This window comes from Phoca vitulina, unplaced genomic scaffold, assembly GCF_004348235.1.
Source record: "Phoca vitulina isolate PV1807 unplaced genomic scaffold, GSC_HSeal_1.0 scaffold53, whole genome shotgun sequence".
Lineage (NCBI taxonomy): Eukaryota > Metazoa > Chordata > Mammalia > Carnivora > Phocidae > Phoca > Phoca vitulina.
Genome location: NW_022589756.1, coordinates 4,393,802 through 4,421,735, shown reverse-complemented (window position 1 = coordinate 4,421,735; position 27,934 = coordinate 4,393,802). Strand labels below are relative to the sequence as shown.

Here is a 27,934-nt window from a genome sequence, read left to right as displayed (position 1 = left end):
TTTGAAGAGCTTCCAGCTTGGTGAACATACCCACATACCAGGAGGCTGGTACACTTTAATTCCATGAGAATAGAAGCTCCTGGGCTCAGGACCCTCTCCAACCTTGCTGTCTCCACTGTGCCCTGTCGAAATGCTGACCCACAGAGTCAGTGAACATACTAACACGTTTTATTCCACTAAATTTTGAAGTGTATCGTTATGTATTAATAATGACTGGAACAGTAGATGAATCTCCCAAATAGGCTGAGTGAAAGATACTGAGCATAGAGACTACATACTGTATGGTTCCCTTTACTTGAAAGTTGAAAACACACATTTAATTTGTAGTGGTAGAAAGCAGGTCAGTGATGGCCTGGGATCTGGGAGTGCTACCTACATGTCAAAGACTAGGTAGATGTCTGCAAATATTTGTCCATCTAGTGGTCACTAAATCACTCAGCACCAAATCCTTAGGAAAACCTTGGGGAAGGAAAAAGATAGGCCTTGGGTTGCTTACAATGTTTCCAAAACAAATGCTACCTGCTTAAAACCATAATTTTAATGGTCAGGAATAATTATTATAGTTTTAATAAGTGCAGAAATAAAAACCGTTATTGCCCATTTTCTCCTAGAAATTTTCATCTTCTAGCAATATTTATTTCTTATCCGTCAGAAAGGCCAGTTGGCAACGGGAGAGTAAGTTTTTTATTTCTGACAGCAGGTGTCACAATTGCCTAATAAAAGAGAAGCAGTCAGTTTTCTTAATGCAAAAGAGAAAGGCACTAATCACCTTAAGATATGCCTTTAAAATATTCAGTTAGTACCATTAGCATGTTAGAATTGACATGATAATGAGCACATTTCCTCTATTGACAAGTCACATGCTGGTAAGCTACGGCAGTGATTTAATAATAGTTATTAAGGGGAAAAAAAGGGAATGCTACCTCATCAAATGCATGTTCACATACGTGTGTAAAAACACATATCCAAGTATTCTACAAGCAGTGTCTCAACTTCATAAATGTCAAAACGTGAAAGAATGTCACCGTTAGCACCAGGGAAATAGAGTAACGAACCACATGCTATTTGCCGGTGAGTCATACCTCCTTGCCATTGCTTCCCAGTTTCCCAGGTATCTGCCCAGTTCAGTTTTCCTTGCACAGATTCTAATTCTGGAGGATGCCAACCGAGTGCCAATACCCCTGCTGGCCGATGCCTCCAGAAAACAGTAGGGAATTTTGAAGCCAGCGGGGCCTGGGGTAGTGAAGGATGGTAGTGGTCACTGGGTCCTTGCTGAGGGACACAGGAGCTAGTACTCTCCTTTTCATCTGCATTTTTGGCACTGTTAGGAAAGAAATAAGGAACTCTCTCTGCTGTCTATGATAGGAGCCTACAGCAAGTGCCCGCTGCTTTGGTACTTGGCCCATCGCTCAACAAGTGCAAGGAGAACAAACCAGCTAACCATCTTTGGAGAATACCCATCTCAACCACGGCAGCAGACCATGAGAAACTTCACCTCTCAGTTCAGCAGAAGCTTTTATCTTCCTTTGCTTCCATTCTTAGAGAAGCTTTTACTATTGTTTGCATTTTTGAAAAAGTAAGTTAGCCCTCAGCCTCTCATATAATACATCTCTGCACTCAATCCTGGGTCCCTCCTTTTAGCTAAGACTATCATCCTTGTTGGTGGATGTTCCTTTGTAAGACAGAGATGGATGAGTACTGTGTCAAAAAAGATGTCCTCCAGTAGCCGAGCTATGAAAAATATCCTGGCATATTCCAGACATAGACACATCCTCTTCGAAAATAATATTTCTTTTCTATTTCTATTTATTCCACAAGGATAAGAAATATTGTCCTAAGCTGCATTGCAAGCCTACACTTCTATGCATCCAGTCAAATACATAAACAATAATAAAATAAGGCAAAAAGTATAAATCTTTTAAATGACCAATTACCAATGAATATGGGATATTTCTTCCCATAGAGATATAACCCTCTCCAGGGCAAAAGCCGAAAGATCCAGTCTCTAAACTGAATTATGGGGCTAAAGCTATTGCCTAAGCAAAATATAGATGATACCACTGGCTTGGAGAATGGGGAAGAGAGAGTGATGATCATATCAGCCTGGTTCTGGGTGAGAGGATATTAGGTATGGGACCGTGAAATCATCACATAGCAGGATTAGGAAAGAGTGAGGTATCGGGACACGGAACAGCACACACATGTCAGACCCAGACTAAATAAGAATTGACAGTCACTGAACTGGCTACACAAACTGATTTAGGAATGGCCATTCGTGTCTAGATAATGTGACAAGTCGATGAAGAACATTGGCATTTGCAGTCCTGTAGACAACATACAACAAGAAAAAGCAGTATAAAATTAGGAGAAAAAAGCTACCTGAACTAGTAAGTAAGTTTAACAAGGTCACAGGTCAGATACATAGATCAAAGGAACAGAACAGAGACCAGAAATTGACTCTCACATACATACTCATTGACAGTTGCCTTTATAGTTGCATCCAGATAACTCAGTGGGGGAAAGGACACTTTTACCAACAAATGGTGCTAGAACAAATTTATATATGGTGAAAATGAGCATTGGATCTTACCTGATACTACACGTGAAAATTAACTTAAAAAAAAAAAACTGCTAAGGTAGAAAATTGGTCAAATCTTCAATGAATAAAGAAGAGGGTTATTTTAAACTCTAAGTCCCAAATTTAGTTTCAAATCAAAAATAGAACCAAGACATTGTAGTGAGCACAGAGGTCAACTTCTTGCTGATTGAATAGTTAACAAGAGAGCTGCTGGTTCTATCAGACCAAATGGATAAGGCTTGGCTAGGAATGCAGCTTTCAGCCCGAGAGGATCAACTTTGTTAAAATGTCCTGAAGGAAATGCAGATTGGGCTGATGGTAGAAGCTGCAGGTTGGAGTTGGTTCAGAAACAGGCCCTGAATAATCTCTGGGTTTCTCTGAGGGTTGTGTTAGCACTGAGGATTTTCGAGGTGAACAGATTCCAGAAAAGGGCTCTGCTGCTGTTCACGTTACCTCCACAGGAGGGCGCCCAAAGCCTAAGATTTTGTCTACAAAGGTTTGTGTCCACTCTTGAGTCCACAAAACAAGCAGGGCCCCGCCTGAGCCCCTCTCTAAGGTTCAGAACTTCAGACTAAAGCCCACCTGCCCCCACCCTGGAATCCTCTACTTTGCTCAACAACAGCTCACCGGCCACAGCCCCTCAAATGCGGGAGAAAAGTAGAGTAGACTGAGATGCAAAGACGAGAAGGCAAGAAGTCCTTGCTCCAGAAGGGCCTGGGATCAGCCCGACCTTGGAGAAGCCGCCACCCTGCTCTGTGGTCTGCAGGGACGCTGGGCTGAGAGAAGCTGCTTCATGCTTTCTGTCACCAGCTAAATGGGCTCCTAGTCAGAAGCATTCCGGGGGAAAGAGTCTCCAGCAGGGAAGTAACTGGCTTTCCTGTAAACCTACGGGGAGGAGCCTTGTAGATGGTTCACAAATGGGATTTTTAGGGATAAACAGGAATCAGAAATTGAGCAATAAAGCTTAATAGGTAATAAAATGGAATCTTCTACATGAAAATAAATAAGACGATTAAGGGAACTGGGCAAAGTACACAAAAATGTACCAGTTCTTTGGGCTGGAGTTTATTGAAAGAGCAGAGCCGAACTTTAGGAAGACGGCTGTATTTACGTTTGCGTTTATATGTTTGCATTGCATAAATCCTATATGATGGATTTATACTGCTATTTATTTTTTGCTATTATTAAGTATACAGTAAAGTTAGTTTTGGGGGAAAGCACTTTAGTTAGCTCTGCTAAGGGAAACCCAAGAAAGAAGCTTTTAGTTTTCATTATTTAAGATTTGTTTGTCATAGGGAAGGAGTAACTACATTCGGAGTTGGCATGGTGGATCAGCAGATGCAAAGTGAGTGAGCCCAGTCCAAGAGGACAGGAGGACTCAGGAGGAGCTAGGGCCTCTACTAGAATATTTGGGAAGTTATGGATTTTTTCTGTATGATAGATTCAGTTGTTTATAAGTATCACTATAAAGCTTATCTAACAGCCCCATTCTAATTTGATTCAACAGAACTGATCTTTCACACCTGATTCTCCCTCTCAGCTTCTTCCTGTCTGTCCACAGAAATCTTATTACTTCATGTTACCCTGATTTTTCACTGTTTTCTTATACTCCATGGACTGAATTCTACCTGAAGAAACAGCACTTCTTCTTTTACCCCCAAGATTGAATTGTGTTGGGGGGATCTCTCCTTCTTATGGGTTTATCTGTTCTTGATTATTGTCATTTGTCTATGAAGATACCAACATCCAGGTTATGTGACTTCAGAAATGAAACTGGCTGTCAATTTTAGGCTGTTACCAGGTGGTGGTGGTTTTGGAGATGGGTGAAGCTGATAAGCTATGACTCCCTCATATTCTGATATTTTGATATTTAATGTCAAGATGAAGAATGATTTTATAGTCTCCTGCAACAGAGGGGGGTCTGCCTAGAAGGGAGCTTTTCTGATCCCACTATTGAGGAGAATGGGATTTCTTTTCATTCTGCCCTTCTCCTACCTCCGTTCTCCTGGTGAGCTTTTTCTGCTGCCATTCCTTAGACTTTACTGAGTGTGTGATCGCAGGGAAGAGAGAGGCAGCAATGATTCCAACGTTTCAAGGCTTCCTGAACAGCAGTAAATCCAGTCCTAGATGTAGCATTTGAGATGAAAACCAGACAGCTGGGTGATATCTGGTAGGGCCGAACAATCCCAGTGGCCTGCAGCTCAGAGAGCAGGTCCACACACACCCACGCTAAGTTCAACAGGGCTCAACTGGGTTGGGTTGACAGCTGATAACTTCTTAACTCAGAGGAGCTGCAGACAGAATAAAGGGTACTTTATGTACTTTTCAGAGTGAAGGTAGGGAAGAAGGAAGAAATGGGATTACAGCATCATGGGATATAAGAGCGAAGAGTTTCAAAGAGGAGATTCAGCTGCAAAAAGGAAGAGATCAGAGAAAGCCAATAGCTTCTGGCAATGAGGAAGCTGTTGGTGGTTTTGCAAAGAGGAGATCCAGTAGTGCAGTGGGGTCAAAAACATGATTGCAAAGAGCTAAGGAAGGACAAAGCGGTAGGAAAATGAGGCAGTGATGGTAGACTATTCTTTGCAGAAGTTACCTGAAATGGAGAAGACTTTCAATAGGCATTCAGAATGGAGGCCAAATTAGTTTTAGATCAGGGAGACCCTGACATGATGTACATAAACAGTTGTTGCAAGACGGGAACAAAATGGCAATGCCAGTGGTTTGTATTTTTTATATAAATGTGCCAGTATTAATATAAATATTTTATTCTAAAATTATTGAGAATTTGTAAAATATAATTAGTGAAAGTAAACATTTACTATATTTCAAATATGCTCATAAATGTTTGCACGCAAAACGTTCTCTTAGCCACTACTACTTCTCTGCTTCCTTCACCTTCAGGGAGCCCTCTGAGTTGCCACCTCCTATGTAGATGTTCAAAGAAGACTCCAGGTCCTTCCTGCCACATTTAAATCCTCTCCAGGTAGTTTTAGGACCACCATCTTGAGGCAGCTCCTTCTCTCTGGGAAGGAGATTAGAGTTAACAGCAATTTAATTTCTTTCCTTGATATAGGCCCCAGACCTGAAAGGAAGGCTCTGCTCTCTGCCGAATTCTTCCTCTTCTCCATGAAAAGCAGTTGCCTGCTAAGAGTGTTCCTCACTTTGGTTTTTTGTTAAGACTTTTCTGAGGGGGAGGAGAGGGGAGGAATGGAGACGATGCAAGGGGCAGCTGAAAACAAAAAAGCAGCTGGGGGAGGCTTGTGGTGAAGGCGTTAGGAATGGGTGAGGGAGCAGTATAGGGGGGAGGAAGAACTGAAGAAGGGGCCAGGAATAGTGAAGAAAGATGCTGATTGCTAAAGCCATTCGAGGAGAAGGAATCAGTAAAGAAATCAACAAGGAAACAATCAAGAAGGGAGTGGACAGAAAAATAGGAGGACACAGGTAGGAGAATTGGAAATGAAGAGAAGTCATCCTCTCTGCAACAGCAAATGGCAGCAGAGGAGTGAGTGATGCGGGTGTCAGGGATCCTGGCAGAGACCAGAGTGGACCCAGAGATGGCCTGAAATGCCCATGAAGGAAGATTTGGGGACTGGAATTCCCTTCCGATACTTCAGTTCAGCTCTATGGGAACAGCAGTCCTTAAATTGAAAAGGAGGGAGGATGAGTTAACACAGCCACTTCAGGGGAAAGTCAGGAGTTAATGTGAGATTGTTAAAAAGAATGGTGAAGAGCAGTAAGAGTCCTGCTGAGTTTCATGTGACTTTGTGGTAGCCCAGTTGACCAGGACCTTGCAGCCCATCTGAGAAATGGAAGGTAAGGATACCAAGGTCGCGTGTGATTAACATGACAGAAGCCAAACTGGAAAGGACAGAGTAGAGTAGGGAAGAAAGCACTGAAATGGCAAATTATGGGATTCCAGCTGGGTTACAAAGTCGAGAGAGGGGAAAGGTATAAATAGCTAGAAGAAAGTCAGTACATGGAAGCAGATCCCACCACAAGAATGGGCAGACATGGGATTGTATAAGAAAATAAGGCAGAAACAGTCATAGAAGGCAAGTCCCAGTTCCAAAATCTTAGAAAAAAGTCATTTCTAATTGATGGCATTCAAGGCATTCAAAGACTGGGGTGAAGTTGCATCCCACCAGTCTTTTTTTTTTAAGATTTTATTTATTTATTTTGAGAGAGAGAAGGAATACCTGTGCACGGGGAGGTGGGGAGAGGCACTGAGACACCCAGGCGCCCCAATGCATCCCACTGGTCTTTAAGAAAATCTGAAGTGTATCAAATTATAAATGTCTGAGCAATTATTTGTGTTGCTTTTAAGAAGTATTAGCATGTTGGGGCTCCCAGGTGACTCAGTTACTTAAGTGTCTGACTCTTGATTTCAGCTCAGGTCGTGATCTCAGGGTCGTGAGATCAAGCCCCACATCAGCTCTGCACTGGGCGTGGAGGCTGCTTAAGATTCTCTCTCTCCCTCTCCCTCTGCCCCTCCCCATCACCCTGCTCACACACATGTGCTCTCTCTCCCTCCCTCTGAAGAAGAAGAAGAAGAAGAAGAAGAAAGAAGAAGAAGAAGAAGAAGAAGAAGAGCATTAGCATGCGAATGTTAAGGAAGTGGAAACATAAGGCAATCTCTCATTCCCTGACACAAATGGAAGGGTGTCGAAAATGTTTAGAGAGCACCAAGAGGTATACTGGGTGATGCTGTGAACAACACAGAAGAGGGAACAGATCTAGAAATAATGAAGAAAGGCTGAGGGAAAGCCACTCTCCTCCTCCCTCCCTTGGGTACAACATGACAGGAAAATTGAGACCTTCTTTGAAGAATGCCGTAAGAGATAAGGTAGAGCATACCCCACTCACTTGGCCATTACCCAAGGTTGGCTTTTTGTTTGTTTGTTTTTACTTGCTGTGATATGTGAGGGAGAGTTGGATGCTGAGGCATTAATGGACCCCAAATATGGTATTCTGCAGAAAAACCTCTGGAGAAGAGAAAACCTGGCCTCTTGTCATACTCTTGTGTCCAGAGTTGATGGTGACAATGTTCCGTCAGGGTTCCTCAGTGTTCTCTCCCCTACTGCTCATTATCTGTCTCTTTCTACCTCCTTTATTTCTAGTTCTTTCTCACTTCTCAGGAATGATTGAACTTTTAACACTATTTCTTTGAGAATTCTACCCCACTCAGTAGAGGTCAAAATCATGTTTCTTATATTTTTTCTGTACATTGCTTCAGAGTTTGAAGGACTTGTAAATGCCCTTTTAAACAGTTTTTCTTTTTGAACCATAACTTTTCCTCAGACATTGTGTGAACTCTCTTTCCCATTCTCTCATGACTTTTTCTCCCTCACTACCCCCCTCCTTTTCTCTTCTTTTCTTTCTCCCTTTCCTTTCCTTTCGTCTCTGTTTCTCTCTGTCTCTCTCTCTCTCTGTCTCTCTCTCTCTCTGTTTTTGTGTCTAGTTGATACCAAGCTATATGATACATATTAAGGTAAGTGCTAGGTGTTAAGGTGTTAGGCCTATGGACACCCTTCTACTCTTTCCTCAAACTCTTGTTCTAAAGAAACCTCTCATAAGAAAGTCCAATCCAGAGACATTTTCTAGTACAAAATTCCAGAATGTCCACTTGCAAATACCTCCCTTAAAACACAATGTTTGTTCTGCACGTTTCCAGGATCTATTCCAGTATGTCAACAGCATGTTTATTCAAGGCATCTCTCATTTGGTTTTGACTCTCTTAAAACTGACCCTACAAAATTATCTTCTAAGCCATATTTCTTCTTTCCAAACATGGGCTCCTTAAGAATTGAAAATATTTCAGTTTCCCCTTTTAAGTGCTCACAGTCCCTGTTTCTCTCTTCCTCTCCAAAAATATATATTATACAACTTCCCTCACAAAGGTCTTTTGTTTTGTCTCTGTCTTTGTTTCCTCATCTGTCATGCAATGTCATTTTGAGTACTCAAGCTCTCTTTAAACTCTCCCGTCTTTGTACTTCAGAGTCTCTTCACTCATCACCATCCACAGAAAATCATTTTAATCAGTAAGATAACACTTGTTATGCCTGTCTCTTAATGTTTTCATTAAGACTCAAACTAGGTAAAAGATGTAAAAATATTTTGAAAAACTTATAACACTGAGCAGATATATGGTAGTCTTTTGATTTTGCTTTGGTTGGAAACAGAATTATGCTTTTAAAAGAATTTCTAGATGATAAAAACACATCACATTTTACTGTTAGACTATATGCATATTTCCAAACATCAAAAGGAAACTATTCAGATGTTTGGTCTACCAACATGTCAACCATCTGGAGGTTTCCAAAAAGAGTACTTAAATCTTTATTATAGCAATGCTTTTGTGTGTGTGTGTGTGTGTGTGTGTGTGTTTTCTGAATAGTTCACCTGACAAATTCTGTGGAAAAAGTTTCATTTAAACTGGTTTTTGGTGATATGCCAGTTATACACAACTGTATCTGTTACCAAATCTCTAGGCCCCTTTTCGGAAGATGCATATCTTTCCATGATAAATGAAGAATCATTAAGAAATTGAAAATTATGTAATAGGTCTTTTTCACTAAACTAAGGCTTGAAACTTAGAGCCTGAAGCCACTTGAGTTAGGTGTTGCCCCCCTTCCGCATGATATACTCCAGTTTTTGAAGCTTGGATGTTACTAAGTAGAATTTGGAAGGGCCCTCTGTTCCTCATTCTGCAGCCCATATATCTATATATTGTCTCAAGTAACTGAGGTAGAACATTCTTTGAGGGTGGAAAAGAACCAGAATCCTGACTGCTTTCCTTTGAAGTTTATAGGTATAATTCCATGTTGGATAGGCTGGAGTAGCCCTGATCAAGGCAAATTTCAGAAAGACACAAGGGATCTTTTAGGTAAAACAAAACAAAACAAAACACTAAAAGGTAGAGAAAAAGACCAGATTATATACCTGGACTTACTCAGTAAGGGAGAAGAGCGTGGAGACAGATTCATGATCATATTTCTAGGCTAATAGAATCCATCCTATTCTGATTACACTGATACGCCTTGGAGAAATGGCTGCATGTATATACATATAACATATGACAATGAATTTCACTTATTTGTCAAAGATGTAACTTCTTTGTTGAACTGGACAAGAGTTTTCAAATACTGAAGGAGTAGTATCTCAGGGTTTTATGCTATTCACATCATAATTGCTATAACAACTCATTTTTTAAAATTTAATCTGCATTATACATTTTTCCATCACTTTCTTAAGTATAGACATAAGCAAATCAATAAACGATTAATAGCATTTGCTTATTTCTGTAATATAATTTTCCCACCACAGCCCATTTCAAGCTACCGGTGTGACATCACTTAACGTGCAGTAGAGGTGTATGGTTGCTATATGCCCCGTGTGGGTGGATAGACTGGCAACACACAGCTGTGGTAGAACTAAACAGTCAGAAGCGCATAGGTTAAAATATAGTGTAATAGGAAGTCATGAGTTTTGAGTATGCCCTTTGCTTTTGTGATGATTAATTGTGTCAACTTGCTTGCACCCTGAGGTGCCCAGATTAAACATTATTTCTGGTGTGTCTGTATGGGTGTTTCTGGATGAGCTTAATGTTTAAATCTGTGAGCTCAGTAAAGCAGATTGCCCTTCTCCATGTGGGTGCATGTCATCCAGTCTGTTGAGGCACTGAGGACAAAAAAGGGCAGAAGAAAGAAGAATTCACTCTTTTTGTTTCCTGTGTGCCTACTTGAGCTGGGACATTCCACCTCATTTTCTGCCCTTGGACTAAATTACACCAGCAGCTCTTCTGGTTTTCCAGCTGGCAGATGGCAGATTCTGGGACTTCTCAGAGTTCATAATCATGTGAGCAAATTCCTCGTAATAAGTAATTCTTCATAATAAATCTCAATCTCTCTATAAATATGTATATGCATATATGATATATAATGAATAATGTATGTAATAAAATACATATATACACACCCATGGTTAAGTACATAAAATACATATATCTCATTATATATATGTATATATATTCTGTTTCTCTGAAGAACTCTGAGAAGCCTCTGAGAACTCCATAAGATTTAATATAATTTATTTAATTATAAATTTATACAGGATGGTTTTGAGTAATGGCTGTGTTTCATAACCAGCTCATAATATTCCTGAAAATCTAACAATCGACACTCACATACTCACTGTCTATAATTTTTGCAACTCAGGCAGTTTTAGTATAAGAAACCTTTACCTGAGCATGAAGTAGGGGAAGGAAATATGCCAAAAGAAACCTTTTTGCCCTGGAAGAATTGGCTGGAAGTCTGTATCCAAAAATATTGACAGTTCAAGCCTGCGGGCTATAGCATGGCTCTCAGTGACATCGGACAAGCAGCTTCAGCTTTAGCCTTGGTGGTGCCAAGCCCAGCAATAATAGTGAGGCAGTGAAGGGGAAGATAGGCGACACCCATAAGCAGGGCTTTCTGGAAGGTTGTTCTTTTCAAAGCCCAATCTTTAGAAGTATGTCTTAGTTTCTGTTCTCCCAGTATAAACATCAATGGAATTTTGAGTAATTTTTTTGAGTAATTGTTAAAAAGTATTTAAAGAAAGAAACCTCAGGAAGAAGTCTCATCTTCTTATGTGACTGGCCTCAAGTCTTTTCATTTTGGGCATTAAAAGATGATGTGAACTTTATTCATCTCCATATTGTGATGCCTGGTTTCTGTGGCAATATGGTTAGAGGACCATAGGAAAAATAGTCGAATTCATCATGTGAGACTTTAACACCTAACGCAAACCTACAACGAAACTCCAAAATATTTACTTTTGAAAATGACCACACACAAGAGGCTCAAAAAGTTGTGGTTTTATTCATTGACATTATGGGGTATGTTAAGTCAATAGATGAATGAAGCATTCCTTGATGGTTAAGCTAAATTGTGAGCATTAAGACTTCTCAAAATTAACACTATATGTGATGGTGAGAGGATTATACATGACAAAATGAAAAATGTTTATGTTTAATTAATCTTGACGTGATACAGACAACTATCACACGTCGAAGAGCAAGGGAAGTGGAATATTGAGGATCAGTACATGACACGTGAATTCTGTTCTCCCTTCTTCTGCCAAAGGCTTCACTCAAGGGGTCTTATTTTGTCATGGGCTATACTAGTAAAATGACCGTGGGGTAAAAACACAAGCTACTTATAATTTTACAGTTCTGACTTGAGCTTGCATAATTTGAGGGGTTTGGGTCAAGGCTTAATTTCTTTCATTCTCCAAAGAGCAAAGCTAGTTAACAACCTTTCCCATCCTTAAAAATACATTAAGGATCAGGCTTTAGAAAACAGGCAATTTCACTGAGTACATTTACCTGTTGGCCGGACTGATAAAAATGTAAAAAGTATAATGACAAGTGAAAAGCAAAATATATCTAAGTACAAGATTCCTGGTTGTTTAGATTTCTTGATTCTTGTCCTAGCAAGTAGCATTTCAATGAAGTAGATTTTTTGATTCATTGTCTGATTAAAAGAAAAAAATTGTAAGCCATGGTTATTACAAATTATAAAATATTATGTAACATTGATAACATTTATAAAATTTAAATAATACTAAGAACCCTACTGAGTGACAACAGCACTAGCTCCATTTTGTAGGTGAGAACACTCATTAAATAACTTGGTTTGAAGTCCCACAGCTAGTTTTGGGTAGAACTAAGAAAAGAACTGAAGTTTCCTGAGTCCAAGTCCAATTTCCTTTCCATGACACTAGATTGCCAATCTTGCCCAGTAATGGGACTTGCCCACTTATTATTCCAAGCCCCTGAGGGGTTGAACGGATATTTTTTTAGATGCTAAGTTTTTGTCTCTGTGACCAAATAAGAAGATGAGCATAATTTCCAGAATTCCCTGCAGAGTGGATCACACAGGGGGTTCAGCAGGCCATGTCAAATGGGTCTTGCCAAAGGAATGAATGCTGCTCCTGATCTTAGGACCTGGCTGATCCTTTCTTAAGGAAGTGATCGTTGATGGTGTCTGAGTCAATTATTCCCTTTATAATGTCTCTGCAGGTTCAATTCCAGAAAAGATTCAGGGAAGGGGGTGGGGAGTAATAACACTTTCCATATATTTTATCCCAAGTTTTTCCCCATTTATGATTCTTTGTTGTTCAGAGACTATTTTTCACTGAAACAAATACTGTATTCAGTCAGAGCAGTTGAGTTCCCTAGCCCAACTGATATATGATTCTATAAAACACAAAATACATGGATTATAGCTTATTGAAACACCTTAAAAGAAGTAAAACCATCAAATCATATAGTATATATTCTTAAATGTTATTGATTTTCTGACTACCTTGTAAGTTACAATTATCAGCTCTTAATCGAGAGTAAAATGTACTCATCAACAGAGGGTTTTTAAAAATGAACTTTTCTTTTTCTCATCTTAGTTTGTATTAAACTCATCACGACCTAACAGAAATTTATAGTTTTTAGCATAGATTTAAACAGTCTTAATTTCACATCTCACAGATGACCATGTAGCTACTTTTCTCATTAGCATATTAGTATATACACAACCCTGAGTTGTTTTTGTTCAGTATGGTGGCTTTTTTTTTTTCCTTTCTGAAACTGAATTATTTTAAAAATGTGAAGTAAAGAAAATTTAAAAATTTCAAAAAATTAATAAATAAAAATGTGAAGTAAATTGTGTTTAGTGTATTGCAGAACTCAGTGGTGCATCTTTCTCAAATCTGAAATAAAAATGAGAAAACATTTTGAAACAAAAAAAGAGAAAAGGTCTTACATGATACGGTTCAGAGTGTCTCCTCTACAATCAGCTTCAGATTTTAATTTACAGGTCATGGCCTCACAGCAAGGATTGGAACATTCCTTTAAAAGATACACACAATGGAAAAGTGGGTTCAGCATTTTTTCTATAGACCATGTGCATACAATTTTAGTACAAGATAGCAAAAAAATTTCAGTTTTTAAACTAAATTACTCCACTATATAGATTCCAGAGGAAATGACCAAGGAAACTTAAAAATAGAAAATAATGTTAAGTGCAATGAAAACTACCTCTTAAAAGGAGAAAAATAGATTTATCCAAGAATTACCACAAATAAATTTGGCCTAGATGATATTACATGTAAATTAATTTAAAACTTCAAGAGAATATTTCTCTGCTATTCAAACTATTTGAAGGTAGGAAAAAAATTTTAAATTCTCAATTTATTTTACTAAGCCTGCATAATTCTGATAATGAGAACTGGTAATGAATACACACACACACACACACATGCACACACTTACACAAATACACATGCATACACACCTACATACATGCACAAGTGCATTCATATGTATACACATGCATCCATACATATACACATGCACACACGCATACATATACATACATAATTCTCATTTTTGAATATAAATGCAAAAGCTTGAATGAAATATTAACAAAACAGCAGTTTATTAATATAATAACTCCATTACAACTATGCAGTGTTTTTTTTTTTCACCAAAAATACAAGGGTGTCTCCACAATACAGAATAAAGTAATATCATCCATCACATTAAGAGACTGAAGGTAGAAAACAACTAATATTATTGGGATAGATGGCAAAGATTAGAAAATAAAGATAATCTATAAAGAAAGAAAATCTGGCTGATAAATAGCAAGAATATATCTAATAAAATAAACAGTAAGACATGGATTATTTATAGTCTATATTTTTATGAAAATTCTGACAAATGCTGTGAGACAAAGAAAAGATATGAAAGTATAATAATAATTGGAAAGTATAAATCACATTTTCATTCTTTATATGTAATAAAATATTCGACCAAGGAAAAAATAGAGAATCAACTCTAAAAACAATGGATGAGTCACTAAGATCACTTTTTAAGGTAATAATAAAATAACATCAAAAGGAGTAATAAAAGTAGAACCTAATATAAAAAGGTAAACATTACACACACTAATAGCAAAAAGAAAAATAGAAAATACTTCAGAATAAGCTTCATCATATGCAAGAACTACATGAAGAACCTTATATTTAACTTTTCTGAGAAACTCAAAAGACAACTAGTCTTTTAAAACAATCAAATTGTGGGGTGCCTGGGTGGCTCAGTCGGTTATGCATCTGCCTTTGGCTCAGGTCATGATCCCAGAGTTCCGAGATCGAGCCCAACATCAGGCTCCCTGCTCAGCGGGGAGTCTGCTTCTCCCTCTGCCCCTCACCCCACTTGTGCTCTCTCTCGCTATCTCTGTTACTGTCTCTCTCTCTTTCAAATAAATAAAATCTTTAAAACAATAAAACAATCACATTGTGAAAATCCCAGTGGTCCTCGGAGAGAAATATGAATTTCATGCATTTCAATCAGAATCTCAGTTGTATTTGTGAGCAAACTGACAAAAAAAAAAAAAAAGTACCAAGAGCTAATTGGGAGAATGAACACTGAAGAATGATGATGCAAATTCCACCTCAAGAAATGAACACACTTAAGACTGTTGAATCACAGATCTGTACCTCTGAAACAAATAATACATTATATGTTAAAAAAAAAAAAAGAAGATAGCAGGAGGGGAAGAATGAAGGGGGGGAAATCAGAGGGGGAGACGAACCATGAGAGATGATGGACTCTGAAAAACAGAGGGTTCTAGAGGGGAGGGGGAGGGGGGATGGGTTAGCCTGGTGATGGGTATTAAAGAGGGCACGTTCTGCATGGAGCACTGGGTGTTATATGCAAACAATGAATCATGGAACACTACATCAAAAACTGATGATATAATGTATGGTGATTAACATAACATAATAATAAAAAAAAGAAGAAAAAAGAAATGAACACACTTGCCACTGCAGATATTAAAATACATTGCATGGTTAAAGTCATTAAAATAGTGTGTGATAATATCTAGGTAGATCAGCAGAATGGTTGTTTTTAAGATCTAGAAATAGACCTAAATGGGTACATAAAAATAGTAAAATAGCATATGAGATCATGGAAAATTGGATTATTCCCTAAAAGATACTATATAAAGTTTATAAACTAGTTTTTAGGTAGGAAAACAGCTATATAAAATTCAGCTGTTCATAAGCCTGAACTCTAGTTTTATTCAACTCCTTAAGAAGAAAATCAACACAAAATGGAAGCAATACAGGAGCTGGCTGATATACTTAGACAATTTTAAACCCTACACATCAAGTGTTTTTCTCTCTCTCTCTGTCTCTCTTTGTCAGTGTGCACTGACTACAGGCCCTGGGACTGCTGAAATCAGAAGTACCCCGGATTGTGAACAACTTCAAATGCCTTTCACCCAAGAAGCCATATGGGAATGCAAGCAAGTAGGAATGAGATAAATTTATATCTAACTTATTATAAAGCACCAAATCATTTGCATTATTTCATATTTCATTATAATTAAAAGAATATTTGTAATACTCTTTATAAATGATTAAGTTACACTATGAAATCTTCTAATGTAATTCAACAGTTTAAAAAGTCTGAATAAATAACTGAAGCAGAGAGAGATTATATGCCCTCCCCATTGTCATGTGGCCTCTTAAAGTAATGAATTAATCTTGGGTTACCACAGGCTTCATTCATTACTGGCTTTGGATCTTTGGAACTAGTTACTTAACTTTTCTGAGTTTTACTTCTCTAAATTGGGATAATAACAAAACCCATTCTGTAGGTTTGCTGTGAGTAATAAAGGAGATATGGTGTACATAAAAATTTATTTTGCAGATTGACACATAAAAAAATCTCTTCAAATAATAACTCATTTTTTCAGTCTTAAAAGTAAAAGAAGATTGCTAGGAACTCAGAATGTTCTCTTAGAAACTAGTGTGGGATTGCTGGCAAATATTTATCAGAGACATTCTTTACAGTACATTGATACTTTGCAGGGCCAGATTTTTATAAAGATTAGCAGAATTATAGTAATTATCTTAGATGTTTTATATTAATAACCTATTTTCTACAGGTTTATGTGATTTTTCTTTCTCTCCTTCTCTGTTTCATTTCCTGCCTGGTTTATACACTGGCTCGGTGAGGAAAGGCCAGATCTATGGAGAGAACTTGCTTCTAGATCTGTAAGTGTTTTTGCTCAACAAATGATCAACTGTGACTTTAGATGATTTAAGAATTTCTGACCAATATGTCTAGGAAAGATTGTAAGTGACATGTTATGGTTAACCATTTATTTCTTTACATTGAACTTTATACAATCATGTCATAAGCGTATCCTGGCTTTTGAAATGCCTTTCAAAATGTGTCTAAAATCAGTATTAAAAACACACATGTGGGGCACCTGGGTGGCTCAGTAGGTTGAGCATCTGACTCTTGGTTTCAGCTTAGGTCATTATCTCAGGGTTGCAAGATGGAGCCCCATCTAGGGCTCTGTGCTCAGTGTGGAGTCTGCTTAGGATTCTCTCTCTCTCCCCTTTCCCTCCTCTCTGCCCCTCCCCTAGTTTGCACTCTCTCTCTCAATAAATAAATAAATAAAGTCTTTAAAAAATTGAAGAAAACCTCAAGTACAAGCCTATTTTTTTACCATGATGCCATGTTTGTCTTTAGAAAGAATTTCTAAAAGAACATTCCTTGAAGAAGGAAAAGAAAAAGAAAACAGCATAATTCTCATGCTGCAATAACTCTCTAATAAATTTTTAATTGCAGATATTTTCATACCTTAGAAGAGCCACAATCACAGTCTTCTCCTAATTCCAGAAGTTGGTTCCCACACACTGGTTTCGTTATTATATTTTTAGGAATTGGCGCTTGCAGTAGGCACTTTGGTTTTTGAGATAAAATGTATTTCTCAAAATGTGAACGGCAGGTTGTACTGAAATCCTTCGGGAATTTTGAACTGTAACCAGAAGAGAAATCATGAAATCTAGTGATAAATTAACATGAGAATCTGACTTGTCTAACTATATCACCTGGTTCAATGGAAATTCCAAATTCAATATCTATTTAAGACTGCACTATGTTATATGTGGAGGGCGAAAGAGCATAAATACTACGCTAGTTGGAAAATTGTTTCCCTAAACACTGAGCTTGTAGAACTGGAAGAATTTCCTGTGTGGATTCAGTACTGTCCTAAATGTCAGGAATGATGAATGAGCCTCACCATTTGTGATCACCACCGAGGGCTGAGAGGTAAGAGATAATAATAATGAATTAATGAAAGGGAATAATTGCAGACTTAGGATATATTTGGATATATTTATCTTCCTATTCATGAGGACTTTAAGAGCAAGGTATTCTTTTTTATTTTTCTATCCTAAGTCTTTGCAAAGTGACTGGCATTAGAAGCTAATTAATAACATAAAAATGGTTTAGTGATTAGTGATGAAGATATATAAGAATGTTGCCATCATCTTAATTAGATACATATTTTTAGAAAACATATTATTATTCAATAGAAGTTTGTACCTCTTAATCCCCTTCATCTATTTTGCCCATCCCCCTACCCCGCTGTCAACCACCAGTTTGTTCTCTGTATTTATAGGTATATTTCTGTTTTTGTCTGTTTGTTCATTAGTTTTATGTTTTAGATTGCATTTATAAGTAAAATAATGTGGTATTTGTCTCTTTCTGTTTGATTTATTTCACTTAGCATAATACCCTCTAGGTCCGTCCATGTTGACATGAATGGCAAGATTTCATTCTTCTTTATGGCTGAATAATATTCCACTCTGTGTGTGTGTGTGTGTGTGTGTGTGTGTGTGTGTAGCATTTTCTTAATCCATTCATTTATTGATGGATACATAAGTTGTTTTCATGTCTTGGCTATTATTTAAAAATATGTTATTTAATGTTAAAATTATTTTAAGTTAAAATAACATGGTTACTATACTCATAATCTCTAACTTGGCATATTTGGAAATCTTAAATAATTAGCCCTGATAAGCTGGTAAAACTTGTGCATCAAGAGGCTATAGGGTGAATTAATGGGATTCACAGCCCTTGGTAAAAAATACCTATTCACTATATAGACTGCATCTGAATTCTTTAAGATTTAAGAAATACATATTTTTTCTCAAGGGTGACAATGTCTCACCTCAGATATTGATTCATCACACAACTCCCTGAGGGACACTTGGTATAATATGGAACATCAGGCATACCAAGGACATGACCCAACTCATGTGACATCACTGCTACAAGAGCCACATTATTCTTTCTCTTAGCCTAGAAAAAAAAAAAAAGAAACATCTATTACTTATATTCAGTTATTTCCTAGTTTAATAAAATAGTTCGACAGATGAAAAATAATGAGTCATTAAGCTCCTTTCCCTGTCATGGGCTATTGTAAAATGTTGAATTAACATTTGAAATGGCTGGCTCCTGTGAATCCAACCACTGAATCAATGCTCAATAAATATTTTCTGAGCTAATGGAGTTCTTGGTAAACAATGAGTAAATTAAGGTAATTACATTCTTCATAAGAAGTACCATATTATGTATTCAAAGGCCTCCAAAACCTATTGTCATAATGCTTGACATTGGTAGTACTTGGCCATATGACACCAAAATGTACCTTCTCCGACCTCTCTGACCATTGATACTGAAGATAGTTAATTTGAAGTTGGCTCAGGCCACAGAGGGCATCTGGGTTCCCTTTCTGTTCCAATCTTCCTGTTCTTATTCCCTAATACCAACTAAAGAATGAAGATTTCTGGGAGGGCCAATGTAAGGAGATATTCTGCTTTATAATCTAAGGTATCTTCAGTGTAACGATTTACCAGTAGGTTCATTTCTACTTCTATTTACTGACTCAGCAAATATTCTTTGTGTTAACTCTGTATGAGGCATCATTCTGGTCTTCATAGAGGACACAGAATCACAGGGAGCCTTACTATGAGTTTACAAACCTCAATAACAGCAATGGAAGCCGGGGAACACAAGGATTTCGAGGCTGCCATTCCTACACGTCCATTGCTGAAGCCATTTCCACTGTGTGAAAATTACAGGTCTATTGTCACAATCTGAGTCTTTGGAACCATTAGCTTTTGTCAATTATGTTTTAGATTTCCCATGTTGCTCCACCCTTTTTATATTCACTAGGCTCCAGAAAAGCTTCTGCTATTCCATAGCATTATATGATCACAGATGATCACCACATCCAGGAGTCCATTTTAGTAAACCTGACATGGGTCTCCACATTCTTACAGGTGAATTCCTAATGGTAGAACTTCAGCCTCTCTGACAACAGATTGGGGAGATACGATTGAACAGAAATCTCTGCCAAGAACCTTTTGGGATAATTCTCCACTCTACCTTCATACACCTGGCCCTGGTCAGCATATGCTCACCTGAGTAGCTGTGCATGATCATGTATCCTCATTTTCCCCAGGTTAGAACGATGCCAATTCAGAAAGTTGTGAAAGGTGTCACCTGTGTTGGGTACCACCTTGATCTTATCACCATCCGACCAGATTTCCATACCTACCAATGCCACTTGAACATCTATGGTATTATAAATCTGTGGGAAGAGCATTTTTTTTTTCATGAAAATGTTTGAGATTTCTTTATTGTCTTAAATCTTTTGTTCACCATAAGTGATGGATAAGTGTATCACGTTTTGAAAATAGAAATCCTAGAAGTTGCCTTTGCTATAGTACAAGTGATTTTACCTTGATGTTAATACTTGCCTGCTAAATTTCCCAAAACTCCTGACATTAAGCCATTGTGACCCTCCCACCTCCTTACTTGGTGAAACCATAGAGAAGCCCCAAGCTTCCATGTGGAAGTACATGTTTACAGGACAAATATCTTACCACATTGAGTAGGTTCATCACATCAAACACAAAGCTTCTTATCAAAGTCAGATTCCCCTTATACATGTTATACTGTAAAATATGAAATGCAAACATAAAAAAAAGTTGACATGGTACAGGATTTAACATTTTAAGAAAAATTACACATTTCAACATAAGTAAATCTTTTTCATTCATGTCTGACTTATATAACACTGTGTTTCAACAAATTCTTTTTAAAGGTAAGAAAAAAAGTAGGCATCATATATATTTCAGTGTTTTTCATTTTAAGTTGAAGAAATCAAATTAACAATTTCAATATTTCTAACCATTTCAATATTATTAAAATTTGATTATAAAGCAATATTTGCTAATTTAGGATCACAGATTATAGTATTTTTATGGATATAAATATAATTTGTAAAATATATATAGTCTTGTATCTACTCTATATTTACATAATAGGGTGAGAATTTTGAAAATATTTTAATAACCCATTCTTTTTTTGTTTTTCATCATTATGGTTGATTTCTTATAGCTATCTGGTATTAAGTATACTTCCAATATCTGAGTATATTGGCAGCAGGTGGATATTAAAGGGTTGGAGAGTGAATGAGAACTACTGGCAGCAAGGCAGGTAGAAAAGATGTGACAATCAGGTGGCCAGAGTACATTTTCAGCTAGGATAGCTTATTTCCTTTGCTCATTTGATAAGAAAACTTAAAAGTTGACTTAACTGCCCAAGAAGCATACATACTCACAAAAGCATTATCCAGCACCAACAAGAGATCAATGTACTTCTCAGCCTGAAGAAAGTTTTCTTGCTTTACAAAGAGTAAAATAACATCATTAATAATCATCTTTATCCTAAAAGATTGAAAAACTTGCAATGAGATTTTTTTTTCCAGAGGGAAATTAAGTTAAAGAATAAGTAAGTGAATTATAGGCTTTACCTATACAGTAACTGTTGAATACAATGGTATACCATATATCATTGTTGAGATAATTGGAAGAAACGATGACATAGGAAATCTACACTTACCTCTGGGCTATTGAGTGACCTGGAAGTTCGAACATGGCCTTGTTTCCTGCCAACACTTCTTACACCACAAGTGCGATTAGCCAGGTCTATCTCCTCTTGGTTATATGTGAGGACAGCATGTTCTTCTTGGTCTGTGCTTTTCAGAGGCTTTATCATATATCTTTGGTCATGATGTGTGAAGTATCCCCTGTAAGATACAGAGACTCATATTTCAAGATTTTCTGCCACACAGAGTCACAATAATGACCAGAACAGAATATACCTCTCCCTAAATCATAAGCTCACACATACAGTTTTCATGCATAGGCTTTCCAGCTAACTTTTGCTAATTTAAGTTATAATCAGTACTTGTCAATAGTAAAATGAAGTCTATATTATTTACTAGAAAATTCTGAACAAGAATTGCTAAGATGAAGCTATCCCAGAGAATTTAGAATTTATATCATAAGCTCAATAAATATTTGTCCATAGTTTATTTATACACTTAGCAAACATTTCTTGGCAGGTCCTAGGAATATCATGGAGGACAGAGTAAAGAAGTGTTTAGATGCTGAGAAGCCCAGAGGAGAGAAAGAATCATGAGCAAATCAGCCAGAGGAACAGGTTGGAACTAGTAGTAGTTTAAAGAATTCTTCTTTTTAGTAAGAAAATGAGCTCAGAAATATAAAGTGAACTCGTATGATAGAAGACTACAAATACAGCACGGATAGTCATTAAAAATTATGTCTATGAAGGCATTTTATGATATGGGAAAAGGCTTATGATATCACGTGGCATGAACTATGTTAGAGGAACAATTATATATATTTTATTTCATATTTCAACCATGTAAAAGATATATGTTTATTTTTTTTAATTTTTTTTTTAAGATTTTATTTATTTATTTGAGAGAGAGAAAAAGATATATGTTTATATGCATAAAGGCTGCAAACATGACAAAATGTTAATGATAGTAGTCACTCCTAAGCAGAATTTTGTGGTAGTTATTTTCTTATTTGTATTTTTTCTTACTTTCTAAATTTTCCCTAATTGGCAAGAATTATTTTTGTAAACAAAAATATCACACACGTGCATGTGCGTGTGAACACATGCACTGTTAAAAATTATGTTAAACATAATTATAAAATGATTGCAAGTGTGATACTTCAATCTTCATTTTAACAGCATTTTATCTATGCAGAAGATTTCACCAAGATAATAAGACATGACATCCAGGAAGACTCAATTCTGTGTAATAGAATTGTACTTAATGTTTAACATTTTTGCAAGTGACTCACCTCAACCCATTACAAGTACTAATGCTGGCAACAGAATCCTTTTCATTTAGTATGTGTCCATTATAGTAGCAATGTTCCTAAAGATGGAAAAAAAGAAATATATTTTTTTAACTATAAGAATAAACATATCACACTTGTGGTGAAAGCTGTTATTTTGAATACGTAGGAAGGTTCTTCAAATAGTGGTGGCAGCCAGACCAGTTCCCAGAAGCAAAAACAGTGAGAACTTCAGAGATTTTATGACCTGTTCCACTACTGACCCTGGAAATTCCATCTTTGATGGCTGAATTGTCTTTCTGGCATTAATTGCATGATAGAAAAGTCCAAGGAGTGTGAACTTAAGTGGGCTCATGGTGAAACTAGTTGCTGCATCTGAGAAGTGGCCAGCCCTCCTGGGATCGACAGTACTTCCAGAGAGCTCTCAGGTTTGAAGACCCTCTTTTGAGAATATGGCTTCCCTTTGTGAGTCCCTAAGACACTGTGCATCACATATTAATAAAACGAGGTACCCATTTTTCTAGATTCCAGGGTTCTCTAGAAGTCACACTACCACTCCTAAGCCCCTCATGGGGCTGGTCCAACTTGTCATTTTAATTGGCATGTTAGTGGAATCCCTTTACCAGCATCAAAACCACAGCAAATTTGTTCACAACTAGAGAGTCATACATGGTTGGCGCTCCATATAAGCAAAGTAGGGGGTCACTTATGTAGAATGATCCAACAAAGCTATTGAATAAACTCTTGTTCAAAATAAACTGACTTGTTTTAGGGTCTGAAATTCCATCTATGTTTTTCTTGATTTGGAATAAACCTTGTCATCATAAACATTTTCTTGTAGAGCACTTGGAAAAGGTACCAAATTAAGATATCATCAGCCATTCACACTTGAGTATGAATTAATTTAAGTGTTAGCAAAAACCCAGATATCCATGAAACCAGAGATTTTATGTGAGAAGGGAACAAAGAGCCATTTTGTGACAGAAGTTTTGCCTTTTTATAGAGACACACATGTTTGGGGGTGCCCAAGGAGAGTGGCTCTGAGAAATTCACTTAGCTTGGTAACACTCCATGATTGTCTTTTTGTATTCTCTTCCTGTTCTTACCTTGGCATTGATTTTCTATGTCTGACATCTAGGCCTTGGCATTATCTATGGCATGGTGGTTTAATGAGACATAAAATTATATTAATTAAATAATTAATATTCCATTTCTGACCTCAGGATATATACATATATTGTTCAAAAATAGTAAATAGCTATATGATGTTTCAAGTAGCTACCAGGCAGAATATTTCTAACCTTTTGATAAGATGGTTTAGAGGAAAGTGGACTTGTGGTTGCTTCTACAAATGCAATACTTAGAAGCCTCCTACTATCCTTACCTTTAAAAAAAAGCTGACTGTGATTTTTTTCATCTTTTCATCTGTTGTCTCATTGGTCATAGACAAGCACCTTGTTTCCAAGTACTTCGATTTCTTTTTTAATTGTCCTCAGACCTATGCATCTTACAACATAAGTGGCAGATCCTAGAAAGAGTCCCAGAAAGTATTCAGAACCTACCATGTTCTGAGGGCTTGTAGTGATTTCCTCTCCTGTGGGTGAGTAATATGTTTCAGTGTAGTCTGGCCGCAGGAGATGTCTGCAAAGTTCAAAAAGTTGCAAGATACATTTAGGGTGGTAATAAGGGCTAATGTTCCTGACAAGATCTTTTGCACTAAAAGAATGATTATGCCTACACTGAGAAACAGCAGACATTCTGACTCATTGATCCTTTTCCAACATTGGAACTCTGTTGCTGAAGCAAATCAAAGTATTAATTATGCCCATTAGATTCAAGGGAAGAATTGCCCCCAGATACTTTTCAACTGCAAATTCTCTATCCTCAAATAAGTTATTTTGGTATTCTTTGCATCAAAGACTAACATGCATAAAAGACCATTGTTATCAGGGAGAAGTTTACTAACAGATGTAGAATTTAGTGGAGCCCCATCCCCAGGGATCTATCTCAAGGCTCTGTGCCCTGAATGACCCTTACATACGTTCTTATAAAAATAATGGGAAGCCACGTCAAAAATTTGAGTTCATATGGGTAGAAAAGATTTTCAGTAAATTGGGAGAAATATTAAGGAAGAAAAATATTTACTGTGTTGCTCTCTTTTCTTTATACTTTGCATGTAATTTCTTTAGAAAGCAACAACCTTCTTAGCTAACATTAGCACAATCTAATAACATCTAAAACTCAAAGTGTTTCATGTCTTCTACCTCAAATAGCATTAAATAGAGTCTCAAGAAGGTTTATTTTTCCATATTCTGTTAATATAATCTAGTGATTAGACCTTCAGGAACTACAACTTACTTGCTTTTTTGCAGGTGAAGAACAACTTCTTCTCCATTTAATGTAATCTGATACTGAAGTTCAGGTTCATATCTTTCCTAAAAAATATTTAATAATATACTGATATCAATTTATATTTCTGAGTCTATCTAAAATGATTATAATACAATGATACACGTAGTATATATAGAAGAATAATTACAAGTGCCTGTAGTATAAAATAGTTCTCTTATATATTTAAAATATATAAAATAAAATACAAATTGTACATTAAGATGGATTTCCAAAAAGTATAATAATTCAGTAATAATACTCACAGATTAAACTAACTCTACTATGTAAGATAGGAACTTATTATTTGCCCTACTGTACAGTATACTGTCCTGTGTATCCTAATGGATCACTAATGGTTTAATAATAAGGCACATATTTTTCCTACTTTAAAAACCAAACAAAATATACTAAAGAAAACCAACTAAGAACTACTAAGAATTAAGGTAAAAATTATAAGTATTTGCAACAATGTAAGAGTCAAAGAGTTAATATCTTTAATATATTTTGTAAATCTTGCTAATTAATGAGATAATGTTGAATTCTCCATTATAAGCAAAATGGTCAAGGAAAAGGCAATTCTGTGGGGCAGGAGGTGAGGATACTGTTTGGTGAACTTGGCAAGAAACATTTCTTTCTAGAAATGGCTTCCCTTCCTGTGCTCTCCCCCTAACCTCCAAACGGAGAAATGTCTAAGCAGCTTTATTTTTTCTGATCAAGTGAAATAGTTAACTCTCGTCCTACTGCTTAAATGTAAAAGCATTCCTAGAATCCTGATTCGTTCCTGGACAAAGAGGAGCTGTGGATATGGGCTTCAAAAGTAAACTGTTAGGCATCACCTCTATTAGTAAAAAGGCTTTTTATTGGCTCTCTGATTGTGAAATCCCACTATCATTCACATTACTTACCTCTTTGCCATTCTCTGTCTGGTTGTTCTGTATCTCCCTTTTGTGTAAAATGTGTAGTTTTTGAGGACGAACTACTTCATAGAGCTCTAATTCAGGTGTTTGCTTTATGGCTATTGGTGGAGAAAAAAAGAGAAAATATTAATGTAATACATTTAAAGGTCTTGGGTTTTGTTTTGGTTTGGGTTGGTTGGCTTTGTTGAAATGGTATGGAGGGCTGAATTCCCATCCAGAAAGCAACTAGTAAGAAAAGCAAAGTCGTCCTTCTTCCTCCTTATCAGCTTTGATAATGAAGAAATTTTATTTGCTCTATCTACTTATTCTGGAAAGACAGGGAGATGATGAAATAATTCCTCAGAGGATTTCTCAGTACATGGAAGCTTCTAGGAGCCAGGATTCTGCCTTGTAGTCCAGTTCCCTCTTCCTCTATAGTCCTCTTCAAAATTGTGGATTTTTCTCTCAGTGTTCTCAGAGATCTCTGTTTTTGCTTTCTATGTCTTTTTCTCTCTGTGGTGCAACCCCTGACTACCTCTTCCAAAAATCAAATTTTTCATAAGCAGATAATACCTCATTATTAGGGAAGACTCTATTAACCACTATTTTATTTCTAAGTGTAACAATAAACTATTATGTTTTTCCTCTCATTAGCATTTACCCTCAAGACTTCAGATTTCATAGGAAACAAAGTTTGTGTTATCCCTTGCTGGAGCAATTTCAAAGCATCAGGTAGCAAGTAGGAAAATCAGATAGCAAGTAGGCTAAATGTCCTCCTTGATACACTTGGTATAATATTACACAGACAATTTTATATTTTGCTTGCATATAGTAGGAAGAGAACTGATATCAGAGCCAAAGGATGTGGTCTTAAGTCCTAGCTAAATGACCTTATAAAAGTTATTTTGCTTTCCTATCAGTTTACTTATCTAAAATGGAGGTTGATGTAAAAATTGAATAACATAAAATATATAAAATTATGCAGCACCAGTCTAGGAAGATGGTAGGTGCACCTTATCTACCCTTTCTTTTAATTGTTCAATCACTCATTTAAGGTCAGTCTTATTTTTAAATGCTCCCATTTTCAAAGATAAATGTCTGTGCTTAGAGACAATTTCCCACTGAAAGACAGGGTGACCTTGGGAACACCAAGCAGTTTAACACCTGGCTGATGTGGAGAACCTGAAGGAAAATAATCAAGCAAAAATTTTCTCCTATTCAGACCTCAGAGTTCTGCTATGATGCTATCCAAGAAGGACTCATTACACAGGAAAACAGGAAATTTATAAATATATTACTAAAAGGTTTTTTTTTTAATCAATGGAGAATATGAATCCAGTTAATGGAAAGAGTTGTGGGGTTGAGGTTAGAATAAATTTTAATAAATTTTAGTCTTTAACTGTTCAGTTGGTCAATTAAGTTTTAATTTTGCTTAATACTGTAATTATGTCTAATGCTAATTTTACTTAAAAGTCTTCCTTGTCATCCATCCTAGCACAATTTTTGGTCAAATTGTGTCTTGATAGATGATTGTCTCTTTATGGAGTAGAAAATATCAATGTTATTCAAGATAGCATTGGAGAGGGTGAGAAAATTCTTGATTTCTGGTCTGGAAGTTAATCCTCTGGTGTTACTTGGGCTGTATGTTTTAGAAAATACAATTATAGATCTAGTAGAATTATTGAATGAGAAGTAAAATTTCAGGTACATCCTAACTAAATTATTATACGAATCACAACACCTTGACTATGAGCATGGAATTTATATAAATTGAGTAAATATACCAAAATGCAAACAGTAGTGATCTTTGGGTCATATAAGAATGTTACTTTTTCAAGGGTACCTTAAAAATGCATTAAATAATTTGATTTTTGTATAAAATGTCAGTATTTTAGTGCTTACCTTGAGTTTGAATGATGAGCCAGAGGACAGAAAGTAGTGCCAAAGACATGTTGCCTACTGCAGATAGCTGAGAAGTCCCACACAGCAT

General features: G+C 36.7%; 1 protein-coding gene across 1 annotated transcript; it reads right to left on the bottom strand.

Annotated features, from left to right (window-relative positions):
• Positions 1–2,245: 2,245 nt before the first annotated feature.
• Positions 2,246–27,934, bottom strand: ADAMDEC1 (ADAM like decysin 1). Its single transcript, XM_032389020.1, has 14 exons — positions 27,847–27,934; positions 25,954–26,069; positions 25,016–25,092; positions 24,220–24,298; positions 22,661–22,737; positions 21,384–21,570; positions 21,103–21,165; positions 20,363–20,434; positions 19,898–20,067; positions 19,457–19,538; positions 18,643–18,773; positions 17,268–17,445; positions 13,372–13,457; positions 2,246–2,324 (listed from the first exon to the last, which is right to left on the bottom strand). Exons 1-14 carry the CDS (start codon positions 27,932–27,934, stop codon positions 2,246–2,248), a joined length of 1,485 nt encoding a protein of 494 aa, XP_032244911.1.

Bases quoted from the DNA above. Each gene is read 5' to 3' on its own strand.
- ADAMDEC1 (XM_032389020.1), bottom strand. From the start codon at position 27,934: ATGCTGTGTGGGACTTCTCAGCTATCTGCAGTAGGCAACATGTCTTTG. The intron at 21,571-22,660 runs GTGAGTCACTTG...TGTATCTTACAG, and splicing joins AGTACTTGTAATGGGTTGAG to GGGATACTTCACACATCATG. The intron at 13,458-17,267 runs GTATGAAAATAT...TATCTTTTAAAG, and splicing joins GTGATTGTGGCTCTTCTAAG to GAATGTTCCAATCCTTGCTG.